The sequence below is a fragment of the Anastrepha obliqua genome, chromosome 1, assembly GCF_027943255.1.
Source record: "Anastrepha obliqua isolate idAnaObli1 chromosome 1, idAnaObli1_1.0, whole genome shotgun sequence".
NCBI lineage: Eukaryota > Metazoa > Arthropoda > Insecta > Diptera > Tephritidae > Anastrepha > Anastrepha obliqua.
In genome coordinates, this window is record NC_072892.1 from 96,794,517 (window position 1) to 96,814,568 (window position 20,052).

Sequence of the window (20,052 nt, forward strand, 5' to 3'; positions counted from 1 at the left end):
GAAGTGCAACATTATTCAGCACCAATCAATTGGGTCAAAGTTCGCAGAGTCTTGTACCAGTACGTAGAAAGATTGTGTACAGTGAGAAGGAATGGCTGCTTGTTCGGATTGTAAGTTAATATCGAGTTGGCTGAAATTTGTTTACTTACTAAATTAATTTAATTGAGAAAAATTCTTTAAAGCAAAAAATTTCACGTCACGGTTTCATATTAAAGCAAAACCACAATAGATAATTTTTTCAAATAAAAAGGAGTTTATTGCTACATTTAGTAGCCAGTTTCAAATATAAAATGACATATATTAATTAGAAATGTTTTTAATTTAGGAGTGGAATAGAGTGGAACTTTCAATTTGGAAGAATTTTACTGGGTCTATTATTTAACACATGGGCTGAAAAGTCCCGGGCCTAACACATAGGTGGCACCAATTTTATTCCATTCATCTCTTTTTCAAGTAGTAATAACCTTCAAAAGACAGCTGTTAAAATTTCATGATATTCTACTCTTTAGTTCGTGAGTTATTGTGCTAAGAGTGACGCTATTTTTGTTATTTTCAAAACAATGGATAAAAAAAAATTGCATTGTTTAATTTTACACTGCTTCTTGATGGAAACAATATCGTTCTAGCAAAGCAATGGATTGGAAAGTATTACGGGGATTCCGCTCTATCAGAAACAACAATTAAAAGATGATTTACGGACTTCAAACGTGGTCGTAGAGACACCTATGATGTAGAACGAAGTGAACGTCCAAATGAGGCGGTAACAACAGAAAACATCAAAAAAATCCACAAAATCGTTTTGAATTATCGAAAAGTGAAGTTGCGTGAGTTAGCTGACATCGTAAGTACATCAAAAGAACGTTTTGGCTTTATATTGCATGAGCTTTTGACCATGATAAAGCGTGGTTCAAAGTAGGTGCTGCGTTTGCTCACTGTTTTGTGTCATCGAGACAACACACCGTGTCACAGTTCAGGAAAAAGAATAGCAAAACTGCAGGAATTGAGCTTCGCATTTCTCCCTCATCCACCGGTTTCGCCAGATTTAGCTCCCAGCGACTACTGGCAGATGGCAGACCTAAAAACTTGCTCGCCGATAAGAAATTTCGCTCGATTGAAGAGGTTATCGCTGAAACTGAGGCCTATTTAGATACAAAAGTGCTATTGAAATATTAAGAGCGGCGCTGCAATCATTGCGTTGTTCTTGATGGAAATTAATTTTGAAAAAAAAAGTTCTTTCTTTATTAGGACCGGAACTTTTCAGTCGGTGTGTTTTATATGCGCTGTAATATATAACATTATAAATTATGGAAATCGTCAAAGAACCACGCAGACCTCACATAAAATAGAAATTTAGATATTCGCCCGCCAAGCAATATTCAAGCAATGAATAACTCTAATGCAAATTACAAATTCATATTAAATTTGCGAAATCGCAAAATAATCGCACCCACGCACCTAGAAAGAGTAATTTTTAAAACCTGAAATAAATTCTATTTTATTGAAAATGAAGAAAAATTTCGTCGAACTGGTAAATTGTATGCTCTTAAAGATAAGGATACCGCTATTAGGAAAAACTTTTTTTTTTTCATTTTGGTGTTTCACTGAGATTCGAACCCTATGTTCTCTCTGAATTCCGAATGGTAGTCACACACCAACCAATTCGGCTACGATGGCCGCCGAATAAATATAAAAAAAATAAAATAAAATAAAAAACCAATAAATATTATCCTTTAATATTTTGGCATTGCGTTGAACTATGATCCTGGTTTATGAAGCTCAGCCTCACTCGAACTCTTGTTAACTCTTGCGATTTTATTTTAAGTAATTTTTTTCTTCTCGACATGAATTCATTGGCTATAAAAATCATCGTTACGCACACAATTCACTCTTAAATACTTTCACATATGTATATATATATGCAAGTAGAGACATACAAATATGCACTCAAAATGCTCAAATGCAAATATCAATTTATTTATTGTCTATTTTATTTATTAATAATGCTCATAATTGTCACATTTGCCAAATTTATTGCACCAGCGCGAGCAAATGATATCTTGAAGAAGGAGCAAAAACTCAGTTCGGCATAAAGCAGGCAAAAAAGATTTAAATTGTAAAAATGACAGAGGAAACAGGCGGAGAAGGCGATGGCAGCAAGCTTATGCAAATTCCCTAGTTTGCAGATGTGAATAAGCTCTGGGACGACGAGACGCTGAGTGCGAAAACAATTTACGAGCTGCAGTTGAAATGTATCTCACCTTGATTATGAGGCGGCGGAGACAAAAAAACAGCAAACACAAACCAACCAAACGGACAGCAGCAGCCAAGCAATGACACTAAGGCGTTGGTGTTTAACTCAGGCAAAACTAAGATAAAATAAATATAAATAAAAAAGCTGGTATGCAGCATGTTGCATGCAACAGAATCGAGGGGTTTTAATGATTTATTTTTGAGTTTTTTAATAATCCTTTTTGAAATTTTTCCTCCTGTGTCATTCTAACTTGCAGCACACGTATGTATGTATGTATGTGCACGACTGTATGTAAATATGTAAATGCTCATGCGCGTCTGTTTATTGGAGCCTGGAGTCAGAATGCATTTTAGTTATATGCACTGTATGTATGTGTGTATGTAAGTATGTGTACATGTCTGCTTGTTTGTTTGTCTCTGGCTGCTCACTCACCTTTAAGATTAATGGCGGTAGATTTAATTTGTTTTTGGGTGTTCTGATATTCATTTGTGTTTTTGTTGTAGGTTTTGTGTTTTGGTTTGATTTCTCTTGTTCGTTGTACGCTCTTTCTCTGCTACCTTTATGCAGCTTTTCGTGACAACAAACACATGCGCAATTTATCGTTTAAGCGCATATGTCGCATGCGTGTGGCAGCAATGACAACAATAATAACAATAACAACAACCACAACAACAATCCAACTCGTCACTGCCATAAAGCATAAAAACGTGTTTGCGGTTGACAAAAATGATGCTGGCCCCTCACGGCGCGATGTGGTGCGTTTCTCTGCATTAGCTGGATTTTTTTTTTTCAATATTATTCCATTTTGTCAGTGTGTGCGTGCGTCACATGCTTTTCTGCTTTGACTTGTTTTGCTTCAATTTTGTTCATTTCATTCAAAATGCGAACGCGCAACAAATCTCTGCAGCCCATTTGTTGCATCGCAGGCTAAAGCGTTCTTTAATAAACACAAAAAAACACAACAAAAAGAAAATCAGCATAGAAATCACAACGTGGGCGACATTTTAGTGCCTCGGCTTGGTTTACTTTACTTTGCATTTCTCTTGTCTTCTATGCATGTATCATACATATAAATGTGTGTGTATGTATGTACATGTGTGTATTTGGGCAAGCGAGTATGTGGCATGTAAACACAGCATCCAAATGCCATAAAAGTACTGGTACGTGTGCCATAATGGTCGAGCCAAGTCGGGTGTTAAGTGATTTCAGGCCTTATTTGACACTGGGAAGGTGTCACAAAGCCAATGTGTTATTTATGCCTGTGTTGGTGTTTGTGCTAGTGCAAATTGCTAAAATAATAGTAAAAATTTCTATTTGCATGTTTTTCCAGATTTCTTTTGTTTTTCGTGTGTGAGATGATTGCATGTTGTGTTGTTCATTGGCTTTTACCGTAGTTCAGTGTAGCCACATGGAATGACTGCACCAAATTAGGGAGTGTAGTGAGGTAAAGTATAAGTAGGACTAAAAGTAAACATATTTTAATGAAATGTGCTCCATTGAGTTTCCTTGTTTTTAATTTTACGTAATGAATTTATTGCGAAATCTCATCTTCACCCATTCTGTGAAGTTTGTACATCAAAAGGTCAAGAGGTCCACAGCCAAATCGACAAAAGAGCAAGAAAAATAAAATAGAACTGGTAAACGGTTTTCGAAAAAGGAATTAATGCGCTAGGTTTTTGTCATCTATAAAGATATTTATACTACATATATTAATTCATGTCTTAAGGAATGATTGATTGCTGACGGTGGGTCTGCGACTAAGTGCTTAGAATAATAGATTTGAAATGAATAATTTATAGCAAAAAAAAATTATAATTCAAACGAAATTAGTCTAGTTTGACGGTGTTGACCTCAAAGTTGGTAATCTGGTTCTGTATATTCTGGATATTCTATTCTGGAATACAAGAAATTAAAGAAACCAACTTTTTCATGAGCCGCTCTCGATTGAAAGGAACTCAAGCTTGAACACAGAGCAAAACATACATTTTAACATTTAAAACATCGTCCTTATGAACATTTTCAAGAGCAAGATGCATGACATAAGGTTGGTACAGCAGAAAATTAAGCGATTTAGAATATGCGGATGAAGTAGTAGTGACAACTCACTCACAGGTATTAGAAAATGCAACAAAATGTAGATATCCTGACTGTCAATTCTAAGAAAGCTGGCCAGAACATAAACAACGCCAAAACAAAAACAATGAAAATATCGAAGATGTGGCTGAATTCGAATATTTGGGAAGCCCAGTTACAAGTAATGGAGCGCGTTAGATGAAATCGAGCACCGAACTCAAAAAGCACGTACTGCGTTTGGTAGTTTAACCAGAATATGGCGATCTACTATGATTCACAAAAAAACCAAAATCAAAGTGTTCAACACGTGCGTTAAGACTACGTTATTGTATGGGTTAACTATATGGCATACGTCTATCATTATTATTCGCAAGCTACAATAATTTATAAACCGATATTTGAGGCGTATTTCTACATTTTTAAATACGAAGTCATAACAATAATGACCACTAATGCACTCCATACACAATGTAAAGATAGATAGCCTTCCCGTATCCACATCAAACACGACAATGTGCATGCATGCCCTTGAAGAATGAGCGCGATTGCAAATTGAAGATTCTACGCAACTAATATTAAATAATAAAATATCCTTTATTATTTGCATTTGTATTTATTCGCGCCTATTTTTCCAGTAGAAAAAATTAAATATTACAAGTTTTTAGGTCCCACAGGCCACTGCGGGGATACAGAAAGGCCAATAACAAAGCCCATTTAACGAAAAAAATTTTGACGAAGCAACAAATTTCGATTGCTTAGGTTTTTTATAGATTGTTTTGAGCGAATTTGTTTTTCTGACTTCATCTGAATTCCTCAAAATCATTTAATAAATTTTCTAACTAACCAAGCACGAATAGGAACTCTTTCGAATATTAATATATAATATTATTTTTTCCATTTCCGTATTTTAAGTTTTTCGTGCGATAACATTTTACTCAAGCAATTTTCATCCAAAACTATCTTTCGAAAATTTTTTTAAATTCTATATGTATAAAAAATTAATTTTTAATAAATAAAAGATATATACTTTTCGACAATTCACTCAATAAGAGCACAGCATTTGAAAAGCAAAAAGCCGCTGGCCACATACATTTTACCAGCAGCCAGGCAATGTATCTCCACTTCCACATATGCTCTAATGTATCTGTGTATATATATATATGTATGTATGTGCAAATGGCCATCTACATACAATGTTAGCGCTTATACATATTTGCACTTCAAATGCAACTGAACAAATTATTCCAAAACCCCCAATGTCAATGCAATAATGAAGACAAACAACCACCGAAGTGGCGGGCGGCGCAGCGTAGCCGCCGTTGAGTGTGAGTGAATGACTGAGTGATGACATCCAAGCGGCGCAGCAACAGCAACAACAACAGTAGCAGCCACAGCCACTGCATCATGCTTGCATACATAAATACATATGTATTTACCTGTTGGATACAAATCTCCTGCTGTGCGTGGCGCTGATGTGACATGAATACGTTTACTTATTTGATGGACTGTCAATGTGGCAGACTGTATTTCTGCAGTGACAAAATACAATGTTTATATTTAGTTGTTGTGTCGTGGTTGGCTTTTTTCTTTTGCCGTGGTTTTGAATTTATTGGTGAAGAAGTTATTTATAAATATTGCAAAAAGGAAGAGGAGAAATTTTATTTAGTATTCAAAGAAAATTATAGAAATAAAAAAATATGGAAGAACGCATAATAAGTAAGAACAAGCATATATGTGTGTATGATAAATTTGTATGCATTATAAGGAGGTATTATAATATTTTTTATATACATATATCTTTTAATTAGCAGGATACAATTTCAAAACAGAAGTGTAATTAAAACAAGGATTTTTTTTAATTAATCAATTACCATTTATCACAAAACCTAATTACCCTTTTTAGGCAACCGCGGCGATTTTTTATGAATCTCAGCAGCTCTGCAAATTCAATTACATATGTTTGGTAATTACATGGTTAGCCAATAAGCTTTCGGAGTGGCTCACACTCATTTTCCTAAAATAATAAATCAATTTGAAGCATATACAGATTTCCTTTGCTCATAAAGCAATGCTACTATTAGAAAAGGTCAACCTTGAAACCAACACAAAATTAATATATATTACATGCAAATGAATAGGAAATTCACAGGTGTTTAGTGTCTCTTTAGTGGGCCGTCAAAAAATTATATCAGATGCTTTACAGTTTTACAGCTGAAAATGGCAAATTGTGTTGGCATTTCTCTTCACTAAAGTGTGGCAAGTCATCATGACTCGTTTAACGCCAGAACAACGTTGCGAAATAGTGGAAAATTCGCGAAGTTCATGGAGCATTGGCGGCATCATCAATCCTTATTTCTTTCGAAATGAAGAAGCAGTTACCGTAACGGTGAAAGGTGTGTCGAAATTTCAGAGGAAGATTGAGGGAGTTATAGAACTTTAACCGAACCAATTTAGCAAGAGCAATTTAGTACTCGTGAGGCTTTAGGCTCATTTGACTGATTTTTGTTTTTAAACTGATTTTTTTGTTTTTTAGATATTTGGAAAGGCTGATGCTTCCGTAATTCTCTTTTATGTCTTAACTTTAAAAAATTTATAAACTAAAAAAATTGCTCAATTTTAATCAAAATTTAGTTTATATAAGTGTGCACGAATGATCACAAGCTTTTCTTTATGTTGTGCAAAAGATTCATGGTGAATACATAGAAATATTTTTACTTTTACCAAGGGAGGCATAGTAAATTAAAAACTTTGATGCCGTTTTTCTCAACGCTTTGGTGTTTCACATTATGACGCTCTTGCGGTAAATTAGAGATATACCTACTCATATACATATAATAATTCCATGCAAGTTGGGACTCCACCATGTGAACCAAGGTAGGAAACCTTGAAAGGGGTGCAAGTACAAGCCCACAAGTAGTCAGAGCTAGCCTATATTCTCATGAAAGGCTTTAATTTCATAAATATTTAATTGAAAAAATCACAAATAATTCATATCTGTAATTAAGTAATTTAAATGCGAAAAGCAAAAATGTGTTTGCAAATGATACTTCATGAAGCAAAATGTCTGGCCTTCAGCAAGGAAGAATATTAAAAGTTGAGAATTTCAGTAGCGGCAAATGCTTTTCTAGAGCATTTTTGTTTGTTTTATATCTGCTTTTGCCACCACTTCATGCCACACTGCAGCTAAACACAGGCAAACTCACACACTTATACATATGTATATGCATACATATTTGCATGTGCTTATGTATATAATTGCGAAAATTACAAAAAACAACGCCATTTTTTTCGCTGACATCATAATTGCAACCACATGTGCCCAATGCATACCCAAAAGTACGCAACAAGAAATCAACAACTACGAAAATAAGTAAGAACGCTGCTGCCTTCGACTGTGCCAAATGCTAGACACCTTACACCATTCAGTAGATGCCGTTCTATCAAAATTGGCAACAAATTTACGGCCTGCAAACTCAGATACAGTACCAATTAAGAAAATACACACTTAAGGCGTGTGAGAGTATTTGGACAAAGCTGCTATATTAAATTCATCTAAGTCGTGCTTCTAATCATTTCGCTATAACATTAATACAGGGTCTTTGAAGTCAACATTTATTTCTTGAGTTCAAATCAAGCACATATTTTGCATGAGCGTTGTGAGAGAATGTTAGAGAATGCAGAAGAAAATTCGCAATCCATGAATCATAAATGCCCTTCGCGTGTATGCTTAGAAATATTGTTTTTTTTATATTTTTCATGAAATTTTCATAATTTGGGTTTTGCTGTAGGAGGCAATCGTTTATTCATATAAACCTTGCCTTTGATATGATTCCATAGAAAAGAATCGGAAGGCGTAGAATTGCATGATTTTGGCGGCCAAGATACTGCAGGCTATTGCAAAATTATTATCTCCGGGAATTTATTGCAAATTGATTATTTCGTTGGCTGTGTGGCATGTCGTCTCCATCAAAAATACGCCACCGAGAGAATACTTGATTTACAATCCCATACAATCCATTTAAGGTAGGCCCATTTTCATTTGCCTCTACGGATAAAAATAGCTCCACGATACCATGGAACGAGCATCCATCAGCGATTATATGGCTTAATTGATTTTTATGATATGATTTTTCAGCAAAATTTATTATTTCGCACTCTGTTGGATTTTCGCACTCATGTTCTTTGTTAGTGCCATAAAACTATGGAATTCTATACCAACTACAATAAAACTTATAAAACAAGCAAAGTGTTTTAAAACTGCAGTTTCTAACTACTTCTAACCTTAAATCCCCCTTTCCTTCTCCCATTCCCACCATATTTCTCTTCTTCTCACTTACTACTCTAAGTTTTAGTCTATAAGTTTAATAGTTAAAATAGTTTTAAATCTAAGTAGCATTTCTATGTATACCATCCTCGTATTCTAGAATTATAAGAAGATGTACTACCACAAGACTCTGTCTTACTATGTACAAAACAAATCAAATAAATTGAAATTGAAATTGAAAAAAAAAAATTGAATTTAACGACCGAAAACACTTACCATTTTTCCGAAAATGCTAAGTTTCATAGATGCTCCAATTTCGTAGTTTAATTACTTCCAACTCTTTTTTTATTTAAACATGTGAATATTAGAATATATATATTTGAAGTTATTTCATCTTCCACGATTTGCTAAAGTAATCGAATATACCCCTAACTTTATATACGTCGCAAGTATTTTTTTGCATGGTTTTGCAGGAAACGCATGTATTTTGTAAAAAAGTTGTGTGCATATGTGAAATCTACCTCATTTTAGTAAATTATGCGAGGTGGCGCAAAATTATTCACTCTATTGCAAGATTTATGATATTTGCAAATGCAGGACCCTGTATATATGTTTATAAAAACTAAATAAATAATTGACGCGTACACTTCAGTTAGGTGCTTGGCCGAGCTTTTCCTCCTATAAAAGTGTTTTTATGCCTCTGCCTATATTTTCTCACTGACTGCAACTTTCATACAGCTCTGCGTGCTTTAATATTTTTTTTTTGCTCATTTCAGATATATACTCTTTGATATATACTCTTACCAGCCACACCAATCTAAAGTCACCGTTGAAAAAATAAAAACACAAAAAGAAAAACAGTTTCCCAGCCAGATCAATAAAAACTTTCACCCATTATTATACCACTTATTCTCATAAATGGTATAAAAATGAATGCGTTAAATTCAAATAATCGTCATCCCACATACGCCTGAGTTGCACTTTACCCCACAACACACCCACACATGCACACACTCACAAGCATCTGCAGGTAAATACGTGTATGTATGAGTGTACCTACATACGCACATACATAAGTACTGCATTGCACCCTTGCCTTAGCTGCAGTTGTATTTAATTTTATTTGAGCGTCACACAACAGCCGTCCACTAGCCGTATAATTTCTGTGTTTACTGTAATGTTAAAATTATAACGCATAAGTCACGAAATCGCTTAAGGCGGCTATGGTAGCAATGTAAGAAGAAAAATGCAATATATTTACGTGTGTGTGTATGTAAAAAACAACAACAAACAATATTTCGCTTGCCTTGTATTTAGTTGGGGCAGCAATTGCAGTAGCGGGATATGTTGCAGCCGCTGCTGCCGTCGCCTGTGCCACTGAATGTGAAATTCTTTCCACACGAAATATGTTTTTTGTACTTTTACTGCAGCGGCAGCTACTGCATCGTTTTATTTCAACCGTACTCATGTGTAATTTTTTTGATTTTTTTTATTCTTTTTAATTATTTTAAATTTTTTTTTTCAAAAGCTTTGCACTGCCCTCTTGCTTTGTTCGGTGGCAGCCATATTCCAACAAGGCCCACGTAAATTCACATGTGTATATGTACGTGTGAGTGTGTGCACATATATGCGCGTATATGTATATAATATGCGATTGTGTTAGAGGCATGTAGTCTACCATATGTAAGACTAATTTTATACGCGCTGCCATAACAACAAAATGGTTTATTAAGAAGGGAAATGAGGCGTTTGCCATGCAGAAATTAAAATCAACAACAACAACGACAATCATTACAATACAGATGCATGTGCAATTTGCCGCATTTATGTGCATGCTAGTGTGCGTGTGTGTGGAAAAGAGATCGCGCGCAATTGCTTTTGGCGATGGGTAACGCAGTGCAAGAGGCGGCATTAAAAATAGAAAAAAAGCGAAACAAGCGAAAAACAAAAAACCTACAAATTGTTAGCGGAGGGAGCATAGAGAAGCATCAGCTGTGGCATGATGGCGTGCTAAAGTTAATTAACCGACAATTTTCTGCTTTTTCTGCATGTTTATGCATTGCTTCAGCGCATTTTTGATACTACACTTATTTATTTCTGTTATGTTTTTTTTGTGTTTGATTCGGATTCTATCTCCTGCATTGCGCTTACTTTTTGCTTGGACCCGAAAAAAATTTCGCAAAATATGCATACGTACATATGTGTGTACATCAAAAACTTCCATGCATAAGTGGCACTAATAGCAGCGCCAATATTCGCAATTGATTGAGTGGCCATGAAGTGAGGAGAAAAAAAGGAAAATTAAAAATTAAATGAAAATTGAACTAATTTAAAAGAAATATTAAAATGCGGAACATCGCTGGAATCAGTTTTTAATGTTAATTTTTTTTTCATTCATTCAAACAAGTAATTATGTGTAGGCAATCAATGACCTCTGCCTAGATATACGAGTATGCCGTTGAGAAAACCAAACAATAAATAACACCGCAGGCATGCAACAAATACTACCCTCAACAAACAACTGATAATCCCCACGTTGGCAACTCTTCGTCGCTTCTACGCTACAATCGTCTTGGTGTCGGCCGTTGCTCGTACAGCCTTTGACGCTTTCATTTGTCGTTCAACTCCAACTGTCTAATAATAATGAAATATTTGTGGAAATTCTTCAAAAACCCCAATTTTCTTTTGTTCTTATGCATATGCATGTGTTAGCTGTTTCCACGTGTGTATGTATGTATGCATATATGAATGTATAAGCACATTTTTCGACTCGCTACGCCACATAATTCAACAAAAAGAGAAGAATTTGATCTTTTTTCCAAAAAGAAAAAACCAACATTTTTTAATATAATTTTATTTAATTCTCGAAAGGGAGTTTTAAATTACATATAACCTTGTTTGAAGCCATGTACATATGTATGTATATTCATGCCTACACATGCGCATATATGTATGTATGATACAACATATATATGCATCCAGTTAGAAAAAGAAATGTTCTACGTATTAGAAATACAGCGAGAAATATCTATGGCTTGGTAGAAAGATTTAGAATTTTTAAGTCCATAATAATTCATTAAAGCTATTTGTCGACAGCAACTGCTGCTACAGCACCACTGAATATAATTTCTTTCTTGATAAGGCGTTGATAAATTCCTGCATTTAAATACAGACTTTCCGTTCAAGAGAGTAAGTCCACTGATATACGCACTTGGCGTCAAATAGTGTTACAGCAATGTGAGTAGGTAGGTATTTCACTATTCAGATCTCATAACCATAGTATTTGCTTTTAGTAGATTACCCCCTAAAAATCAACCGAAGCTATCGTTATAAGTACAATAATATCTTGCCAAAAATTCCAAATATTCCTCGAGGGTCAAGAGTCTCGTTTTCAGGGGAAAACTCTAAATTTCGATCCAATGATTCTCTCCATGCCCCGAAGCTCCATGCCATCAAGAGTCGTACTTGAAAAGAGAGTGTAGTGCTGCCAGTCTGAGTGTTGTGATCAAACTCTGAAAATGAGCCCGGCAAACACTATTATCGCATTTTTACGAATGGCTCCAGGACCAAGCATGGTTCCGGCTCTGTTGTATATCTCTTATCCAGCGAGACAAAACTACGCTTTGCTCTTGGAATGCATGCATCTGTGTTTCAAGCGGAGGTTTATACTGTTCAAGAAGCGATGAACTTTGTTATGGAAAACCGATGGAGAGGCAGATCTATATGTGTCTGCAGCGACAACCAAGTTGCGCTCATGGCCTTAGACCGCCCCCCAACCACATCAGGGGTAGTCGAGTCCTGTAAATCCAGGCTGAACTATGGTTCCCGGGACACATGTGTAACGAGACCTCTGACTCCTTAGCTAAGATACCACTCCCTTCTGCGGCCATCAAAGCCACGGTTAACAAATGGGTTACTACAACCCATAAGCGAGCTTTGGCAGGCTGAGAGAGGCTGCAGATGGACTAAACTCATGTTACCTGTCATGTCCGATCGACTGTCGCAAACCCTCCTGTCATTAAGTAGAAGGGAGTGCAGACGGCTGGTTGGGCTGATGACAGGCCTCTTTCTGTGAGCGAAGCACATGGAAAGGGGGGGCATCTCAGACAGTGCACTCTGCTGGCTTGTGAAGAGGAGGATGAGACGGCGGACTACTTCCTGTGCGTCTGCCCCGCCTTCGCTCGAATCAGGTTTGAGGTCTTTGGCACTGATATGTTAAGAAGCGACCATCTTGGCTCCTTGGCACCACAAGATCTACTCAGATTTCTTCGGATAGAATCAAAGAAAATTAAAAAGGAATCCAAGTGTAGTACAATGGACTTAATTAATGTCCGAGTGCTGCACTTCTAGTTGTCCCGACAAAAAAAAGAAAAAATTAAGGGGAAAAGTTTGTCAAAACCTATATGCACAAATTTTCAGAATAATGTATTTCTCATTCTCATATGTCAATCTTATAAGAAATATATTATTTGAAAATGCCTATTTTTCAAGCCAATTTTTTTCGTTTTTTAATGTAGGAAAAAATAAATGTTTAATATCAATTAATTATTAATAAAAACTGATTAGAAAAATATGCTTAAAAATTACATCCCTATAAATCGTATCCTTTTATATTGGACCTACAAAAGGGTACTAGCTACATTAGGGAATTACATGGAAAGCAACAACACAATAACCCAATTGAATTGAGTTGAAAGCGCTTAACTACATGCGACCTGTTCAATAGGTCAGAATATAAAAAAAATATTTATTAAATAGTTTATTTAGAACTTAAATAAATATACTAACAAATACTTTTCGGAATCATTTAATTAGTAATGGTTGTCGATTATAAATTCTTTCAATTTTTTTGGCTGATGACACCAGTGTAAAATATAAGTGGTTTTGAGGGGTATTTTGCAGGTCAGGTAGAAAAGAATAAACCGATTACTAGGTAGCGCAGAATTAGTCATCCATTTTTTTACTAACTTTTTTACTAACTTTTTTACTAAATACAATTTTTTTTTGAGCTATGGAAATCTTTAATTTGACTTTTAGGCGTTCCATTGCTTAATTGTTTGCATATTCCAGCTGCCTAGTTCACATGTATCAAATATGGTTGACGTAGGCCGCCATTTGCAAAAGTTATACATCTTTCGAAAGAATGATTAATTTTGCGCCACCTTGTATTAAAAATCTCTAAAATAAATTATGACACAAAAAGCCCACATGCTAACGTGGGGTGCCCTCGAGTCACATGTAGTATAGTATACAAGGGAGGTAAAAGAATCAAGCAGACAAATTTTCTTTATTTTGTATGCAAAATATTATTTTATTGATCAAAATTTCTGCAATTGCAATACAGAAATACAAAACAACTCCATTTTGAATCCGAAGTAAGTAGCGCCAAAGAGTGGGATGTAATACTACAGTGACTATGCATATTTTGGTATGAAAACATTTTTGATGAGAAAATTTGTGTAGAAGATGATTGAGCCCTGACTTTCAAACTAGTTTTTGCCTTTTAGTTTGCACCGCAAATCATTGCACTGGCAACTGTAGTGCAAGCCATTGAAATTTGGAACAGTGAAATGGAAATTGAAGTATCTAATTTGATAGAAATCAAATGGTTACAAGTCCCTACTACCCAAGCCAAAGGACATTGTCTACTACTTAATATCAGACTCACTTCATCTCACATTGGACAATTTTTTCGTTTCGGGCAGTTTTTCGGCTCCTAGAAAAACCAACTATTTTCAATTAGATACCCGTTTGATTAAAAACGGAAACACTAGTAGTGGCATTTTTTATTAATACTTTTGCCCAGCTAACCACCCACTCTTGATATAACTTAAATTAATCTGACCACCCCACAACTCATTGCACAAATTTCCACAATGTTTCAGCAACATGTTGCCAACAGACTTCGTAAAGCAGCCAAAACTAAAAGTTTGCTTAAAAACTAATTAATCGTTATTTGTGCATATACTTATGTATGCACAAACATATTTACAGAGAAGTGAGCATATCAGTATTTTTAGATATGTGCTTGTGTGTATGCATGAAATCTCCACACAATATCATAATGGGCACCCCTTTAATGGCTAACAGTCAGGCATTTTGTTGCGGCTGCACCAACACATGTTGAAAAAGGCATTTTAAGAGAAATTATTTGGAAGGAGACAAAGGCGAGCAGGAAAAAAATAAAATAAAAATAAAAAACAAAATCCAACGAAGTCAAAAAGTCAGCGTTTGTGAATGCCTCAGAGCAGCCAGTCAACGCAGTCAAACGTACGCATTCGACAAATGCCTTACAATCAAAAAAACAAAAAATAAAAATAAAAACTAACAGCCAACCAAACAGCTAACCAACCAGCCAGCTAGTCACTCACTCCCAGCCATCCAGCGATGAGCCAGCGAGCCTATAATAATGATAAGCTGGTTTTTAATCAGAAAATTTATTGTATATCTACACGTAGTATCTCATTGCGCGTCGAATGCGAGTTGATGATGGGTTATGGTTGGTCATAATTATAGGTCCTGTCAAATGCTAAATGAAAAGATACACATGCATATCAAGGCAGAAACGCACACACTCACACACACACATATGTAAAGGTAAATGTACGGAGCACCTCAGTGCTGTTTCTCATGGCTTTTGACGTGTGTGTGTATGTGTGTGTTTGTTAGCCTGGAGTATGGTTGCATGGGATACGCTCCGCTGTTGCTGGCGTATCAAAAAAAAAAAAACAAAAAAAAAGGTAAAAACACTAATAAATTTTATTTTATTTTTGATTTTTAAGTTTTTGCGTTTTCCCTTTTTGAAAAAAGTTAAACGCTGACGATTACTTAGGCCATTTAGCGTATCGCATGGTATTGCTTTATTATTGTTATTTGATACAAAGCTTCTACGCTTCTTTCGTGTTTATTTTCCTATAAAAAATTACGCAAAACTGTGCAGTTTTAAAGGCGGATTTGAAGTAACTGCATTTTTTTATTACAACTTAGTTTTCTACATATTTCGTATGCAACAAAAATCGGCTGCAGATATTGGTTCTGGAGCTTTCTACTTATCGAAAGTGTGTGAATTGATGCCTTTGTGCAGGGAAGTTTAGTGAGAGAGTTTAATTTTTTAGCATTTTTTTTTACTTTAAGAAACTTCTGCACCTTAGCCATGCCAGCCATGCCATTTTTCACTAACAAAATTTGTAATATCCTTACTTTTCAGCGACCTATTAAAACGAGTTATTTACTGTTGAGAATTTCCCAAAAATGTGAAAACCGATATGTTGATTTGAAGTAAAATTTTCGTTACGGCGTGAATTATTGAATATCTGTTGTAACACAGTTTTTTTTAATTTTTTTATTTTTTGAAAACATTAAAAATTATATGGATTCTTTAAATTTTTTTTGTGCAGCCACATTAACGATAATAATGTTTTATTATTTATTTGCATTGCATTTTTAATAAAATTAATAGCACTTACCACTTGCACTTGTGCCGAAATTGTCTGAAATTAAAAAAACGGTGTAATTAAAATATATGCTGATAATTGTGTACTCATATTACATCTTACAGAAAAATAAAATTTACGAAAGTTAAGAAAAGCTACTCATATTGGGATATCATCTACTGAATTTTTATACTCAGTACTGCCATAAGTTCAGTTATAAGATTTCCAAAGTAGTGGATTTCTAAACTTTAAACTGAATGTTCACTTTATACTTCTCTTTTGCAAAAATGTTTTCTAATAAATAAATAATAAATGCAATTCAGTTTTGATTGAGAGTTGACTTGATTTATTAATCAGTGCCAATGGAGTGATAAAAAAAATTGTATCGCATTGATTGCATTGCAAAAGTGCAAAAGGAAAGCGAGTTAGACATGACGTTGCTAACAAAACGTAGTATTTCCGAAATATTTGTGTACCACCATTCGATTCGTAGAAACATCTCGAGCGGAGAACAGCGTCAGAACTAAATATCTGTGTGTTATTCGTAGGAGTAGTGGCCAACTGATATCTCCGGTGTTAAAACAATTAAGATTTGAAAAATGCAAGAGACAAGCAAAGGCACGCCATCAACGGTTAGTGATTCCTTGATACCTTCTCTTGCAGTAAATACTCGATGCATTTTTTCCAAAACAAAGCAGCTTCTTCATACGATGCTTTTTCCAGGTTCTTGCTCTCGATACTTATTTGCAATATTTGCTACATGGTAATATATTAGAAAATTTCCGTTATTTTTTCGTGTTTTTCTTTTAACTTTTTTTATAACTTATGCGTGCAATTGATTAAATCGTTATGCCTCCAATATATTCCACAAAATTAATGTCACTCTCTTTATAACTTTTTGCTTATAAAAAATAGAAATCATGTGACAAACCAGTTTTGGGACTTTTAAATCCATTTGCTTTGTGGTGTCATCAAAAATTCACCAAATGTATTAAAGATCATAATATTTCATTTTAAAACTAAACAAAGGTCAGTCTGCCTGCTTATATAGATATTTTTTTCATTTTTTCCCTTTTTTAATAATAACCATGCAACAACTTAAGTTGCGCCCAAACAAAACCAAATAAATAGTTTAAATCTAAAACAACAACGCTAAGCCAACCAAAGCCGCGATTTGTTTTGGAGTGTCAGTGTATTTTAGGGTTTGAATTAATATTTTTGTTTTTTTTAAAGCTGCAATATTTTATACTTGTATCGCTGTGTGACCATAATGTTTTGTCTGTTGGTATTATTAGCGAATGAAAATGAAATATATGCTTTGCCATCAATCAAATTCGTGCGGAATGAGTTGTGTGCGAGTATATGGATGAGAAGCATAAGTGTATGAATGAATGTGCAAATGAATGAGTGAATGAATGAATGAAAATCAGAATCGGTTGGATTGTCTATAGGGCCCTTCAATGAACGAGGATGTGTTAGACAGCGGCTGAAGTGAAATAAATAAGTCAAAGCCCAGTAAAAGTTGTGCCATCGAGGCGCGAAATGTTAAGAATGTGGCAGCAAAACAAAAAAATGCTAGTGAGCTAACCAAAATTTTAAAATAAATAAAACAAAAATCAAAAACTTGCGTAGCACATAAATCACGCCAGCAAACTGCAAGCGGTTTTTAGTGTTTTGGGTATTAAAAAAATTAAATACTATAAGTAAATTAAAGGTTTTTGCTATAATAAACCTCGGGGCGTTAAAAAGGTTCACCGCAGATGCTTTTTTATTATTATGTTCGTCTTATTTAATATTTTTTTTTTGTTTTGTTGAGTCAATCAAAGGTTCGTAGGCGTATTGGCCTCCTCACATTTTTTTGTGGCATATTGCGATTCGTCATAAGCAAATCAATAGAGACCGAATATATTTTGTGTTTTTACCATTTCAATTGAGTGATAAATAAGCAAATTCACAGACATATTGGATATAAAAATTTTGAACTTTTATTTAATCTGTTACAAATTTCTTAGAACTATGATCGCATGATATCTAAGGTGGGTATGCGACAATTGATTGAAAAAGTAGTTTTATGTTTAAGAAAACTCTTTTGCTCTGCAAGGCCTTTTGGGGAGCATTAGTTAGTTAAAGGAGCGCGTCATGCAATTATAAATAAAATAAATAAATAAATAAAATGTTTAAGGCCGGATTTTTATATTATTATTAGTTGCTATCGCACCGTTTTTGGGCGCATAGTGCCGGAACACTGTTGTATACCTCTCGCTTAAGTCTTAATTTGGGTCCATGAAAGAGATTCGTTCGATTTCTAAAATATCTTCGTTAAAGCTACGTCGCCAAGATCCTTTAGGGCGTTCTTGTGGCGGAGTCCTTGTAAATTCCAGTCCAGTGCCATTCTACTTACGTTGGACGCTGGCTTGCGGAACGTATGGCCAATCCAATTGCGTCCATTTGCGTTCTCGTATTTCAATGTCAATTGGTTTTTGAGTGCTTCGATTGAGGAGTTGCTTCATTGTAGGGTCACCAAACAGGGAGAATTGGATCCCAAATGTCTGCAACTTCCGCGCTGCAGATACAGATACCAACCACGTTTCACAGCCGTAGTTTAGTACGCGTTGTCAGCTGTATGGAAAACCAGATCTTTTTGAGGATTGCAAAAGCAGCTTTGGCTTTTTTTGATTCTCGCATCGATATCGTCTCTGGCTCCACCGCCCAGGGTGATTTGGCTTCTTAGATAGGTGAAGCTATTAAGATTATCAATGGCTTCGCCATAAATTGTGAACCAGTTTTGTAGAAAAAGTTGATGTCCATGGGCTTAGTTTCCTTGATATTAATTCGTAGTCAATGTTTTTGGCATGGCAGCTTAGATCATTAAGTTCGCTTCGCATGTGTCCGCCATTCCATGATAAGAGTGCGATGTCATCGGCGTAGTCAAGCTCGTCTAAATGCTCCATACTGTTAGGATTCTCGAGAATTTTTCTGCCAAAGCTGGTATCATGAGCGATGCTTAAAACGTCGGCAATGACTATTAAAAATAGAAGAGCTGATAGTACACACTCTTGTTTGACATCAGCCACAGATTCAATAGGCTCGAAGCGATCGCCGTCATGTAGCACTTGGCATTTGAGTATTAAGTAGTGGTATTAAATAATACTACAGATTTTAATCTAAGGCCCCCGTCGCTAAAGGGTGTCCCAGATACTTGGATGTCGCAGCCTATCAAAAGCCTTCTCAAAGTCCACATGGCCATAAGGCCAAATACACTGCGTTAAATAAATATAGTACAGGGACTTATTGACAAGTTTCGGTAATTTATTTGTTTCTCATTTAATTTTAATAATAATTATATGAAAATGTATTTCATTCTCCTACAAAAACAGTATAAATCAAGCTGCAAACTGTGTGCAACTTAAAAAAAATTAAAATTTCACGCTTTTTAATTAAAATTTTCAGAAGAACTTCTGGCATGCAGAATTTAATTGTAGTATAATAAAGTTCATGTTTCAAGTGGCTCAAAAACCGCGTTAATTTTTGATTTTTGAAACAAACAAAAAATTTAAAAATCAACGCAATTTTTGTTACCCCAAAATTTACTGTGCTATACAACTTTTTACTAGAAAATTTTCTTAATACTTTGATTAAAAATCCAAAGCTTGACGAAAATTGGTATATTTGTTTTAATTGCACAAAGTTTAAAAATTGGATTTGTATGGGTTTTATAAAAAAATTAAATCTGTTTTCATACAACAATTATTAAAATTATATATAAATAATTGACGCTTACACGCTTTTTGGGAATTTGGCCGTGCTCCTCCTTTTATTTGTGGCGTGCGTCTTGATTTTGTTTCACAAATTATTAAATTAAAATTATTAAATAGGTAAAAATTAAAATAAGTACCAAATAATGGCCCATGATAAATATAGTGTTAAATCAAACCCTTTTTCCTTTTCAATATTGGAACAGAATAATTTACTTAGCTAATTTAATCTACCAGATAATATTCATTTCAATGCTAGCCAAGGTATATCCCTGA

At 34.9% G+C, this 20,052-nt stretch overlaps 1 protein-coding gene across 1 annotated transcript in view; it reads right to left on the reverse strand.

Annotated features, from left to right (window-relative positions):
• LOC129253053 (homeobox protein homothorax) overlaps window positions 1–20,052 on the reverse strand; it is a 258,126-nt gene that overhangs the window by 89,255 nt on the left and 148,819 nt on the right. The window contains exon 4 of the mRNA XM_054891285.1: window positions 16,055–16,078. Within this exon, the coding sequence (XP_054747260.1) occupies window positions 16,055–16,078 (24 nt within the window). The remainder of the gene's footprint in view (window positions 1–16,054; window positions 16,079–20,052) is intronic.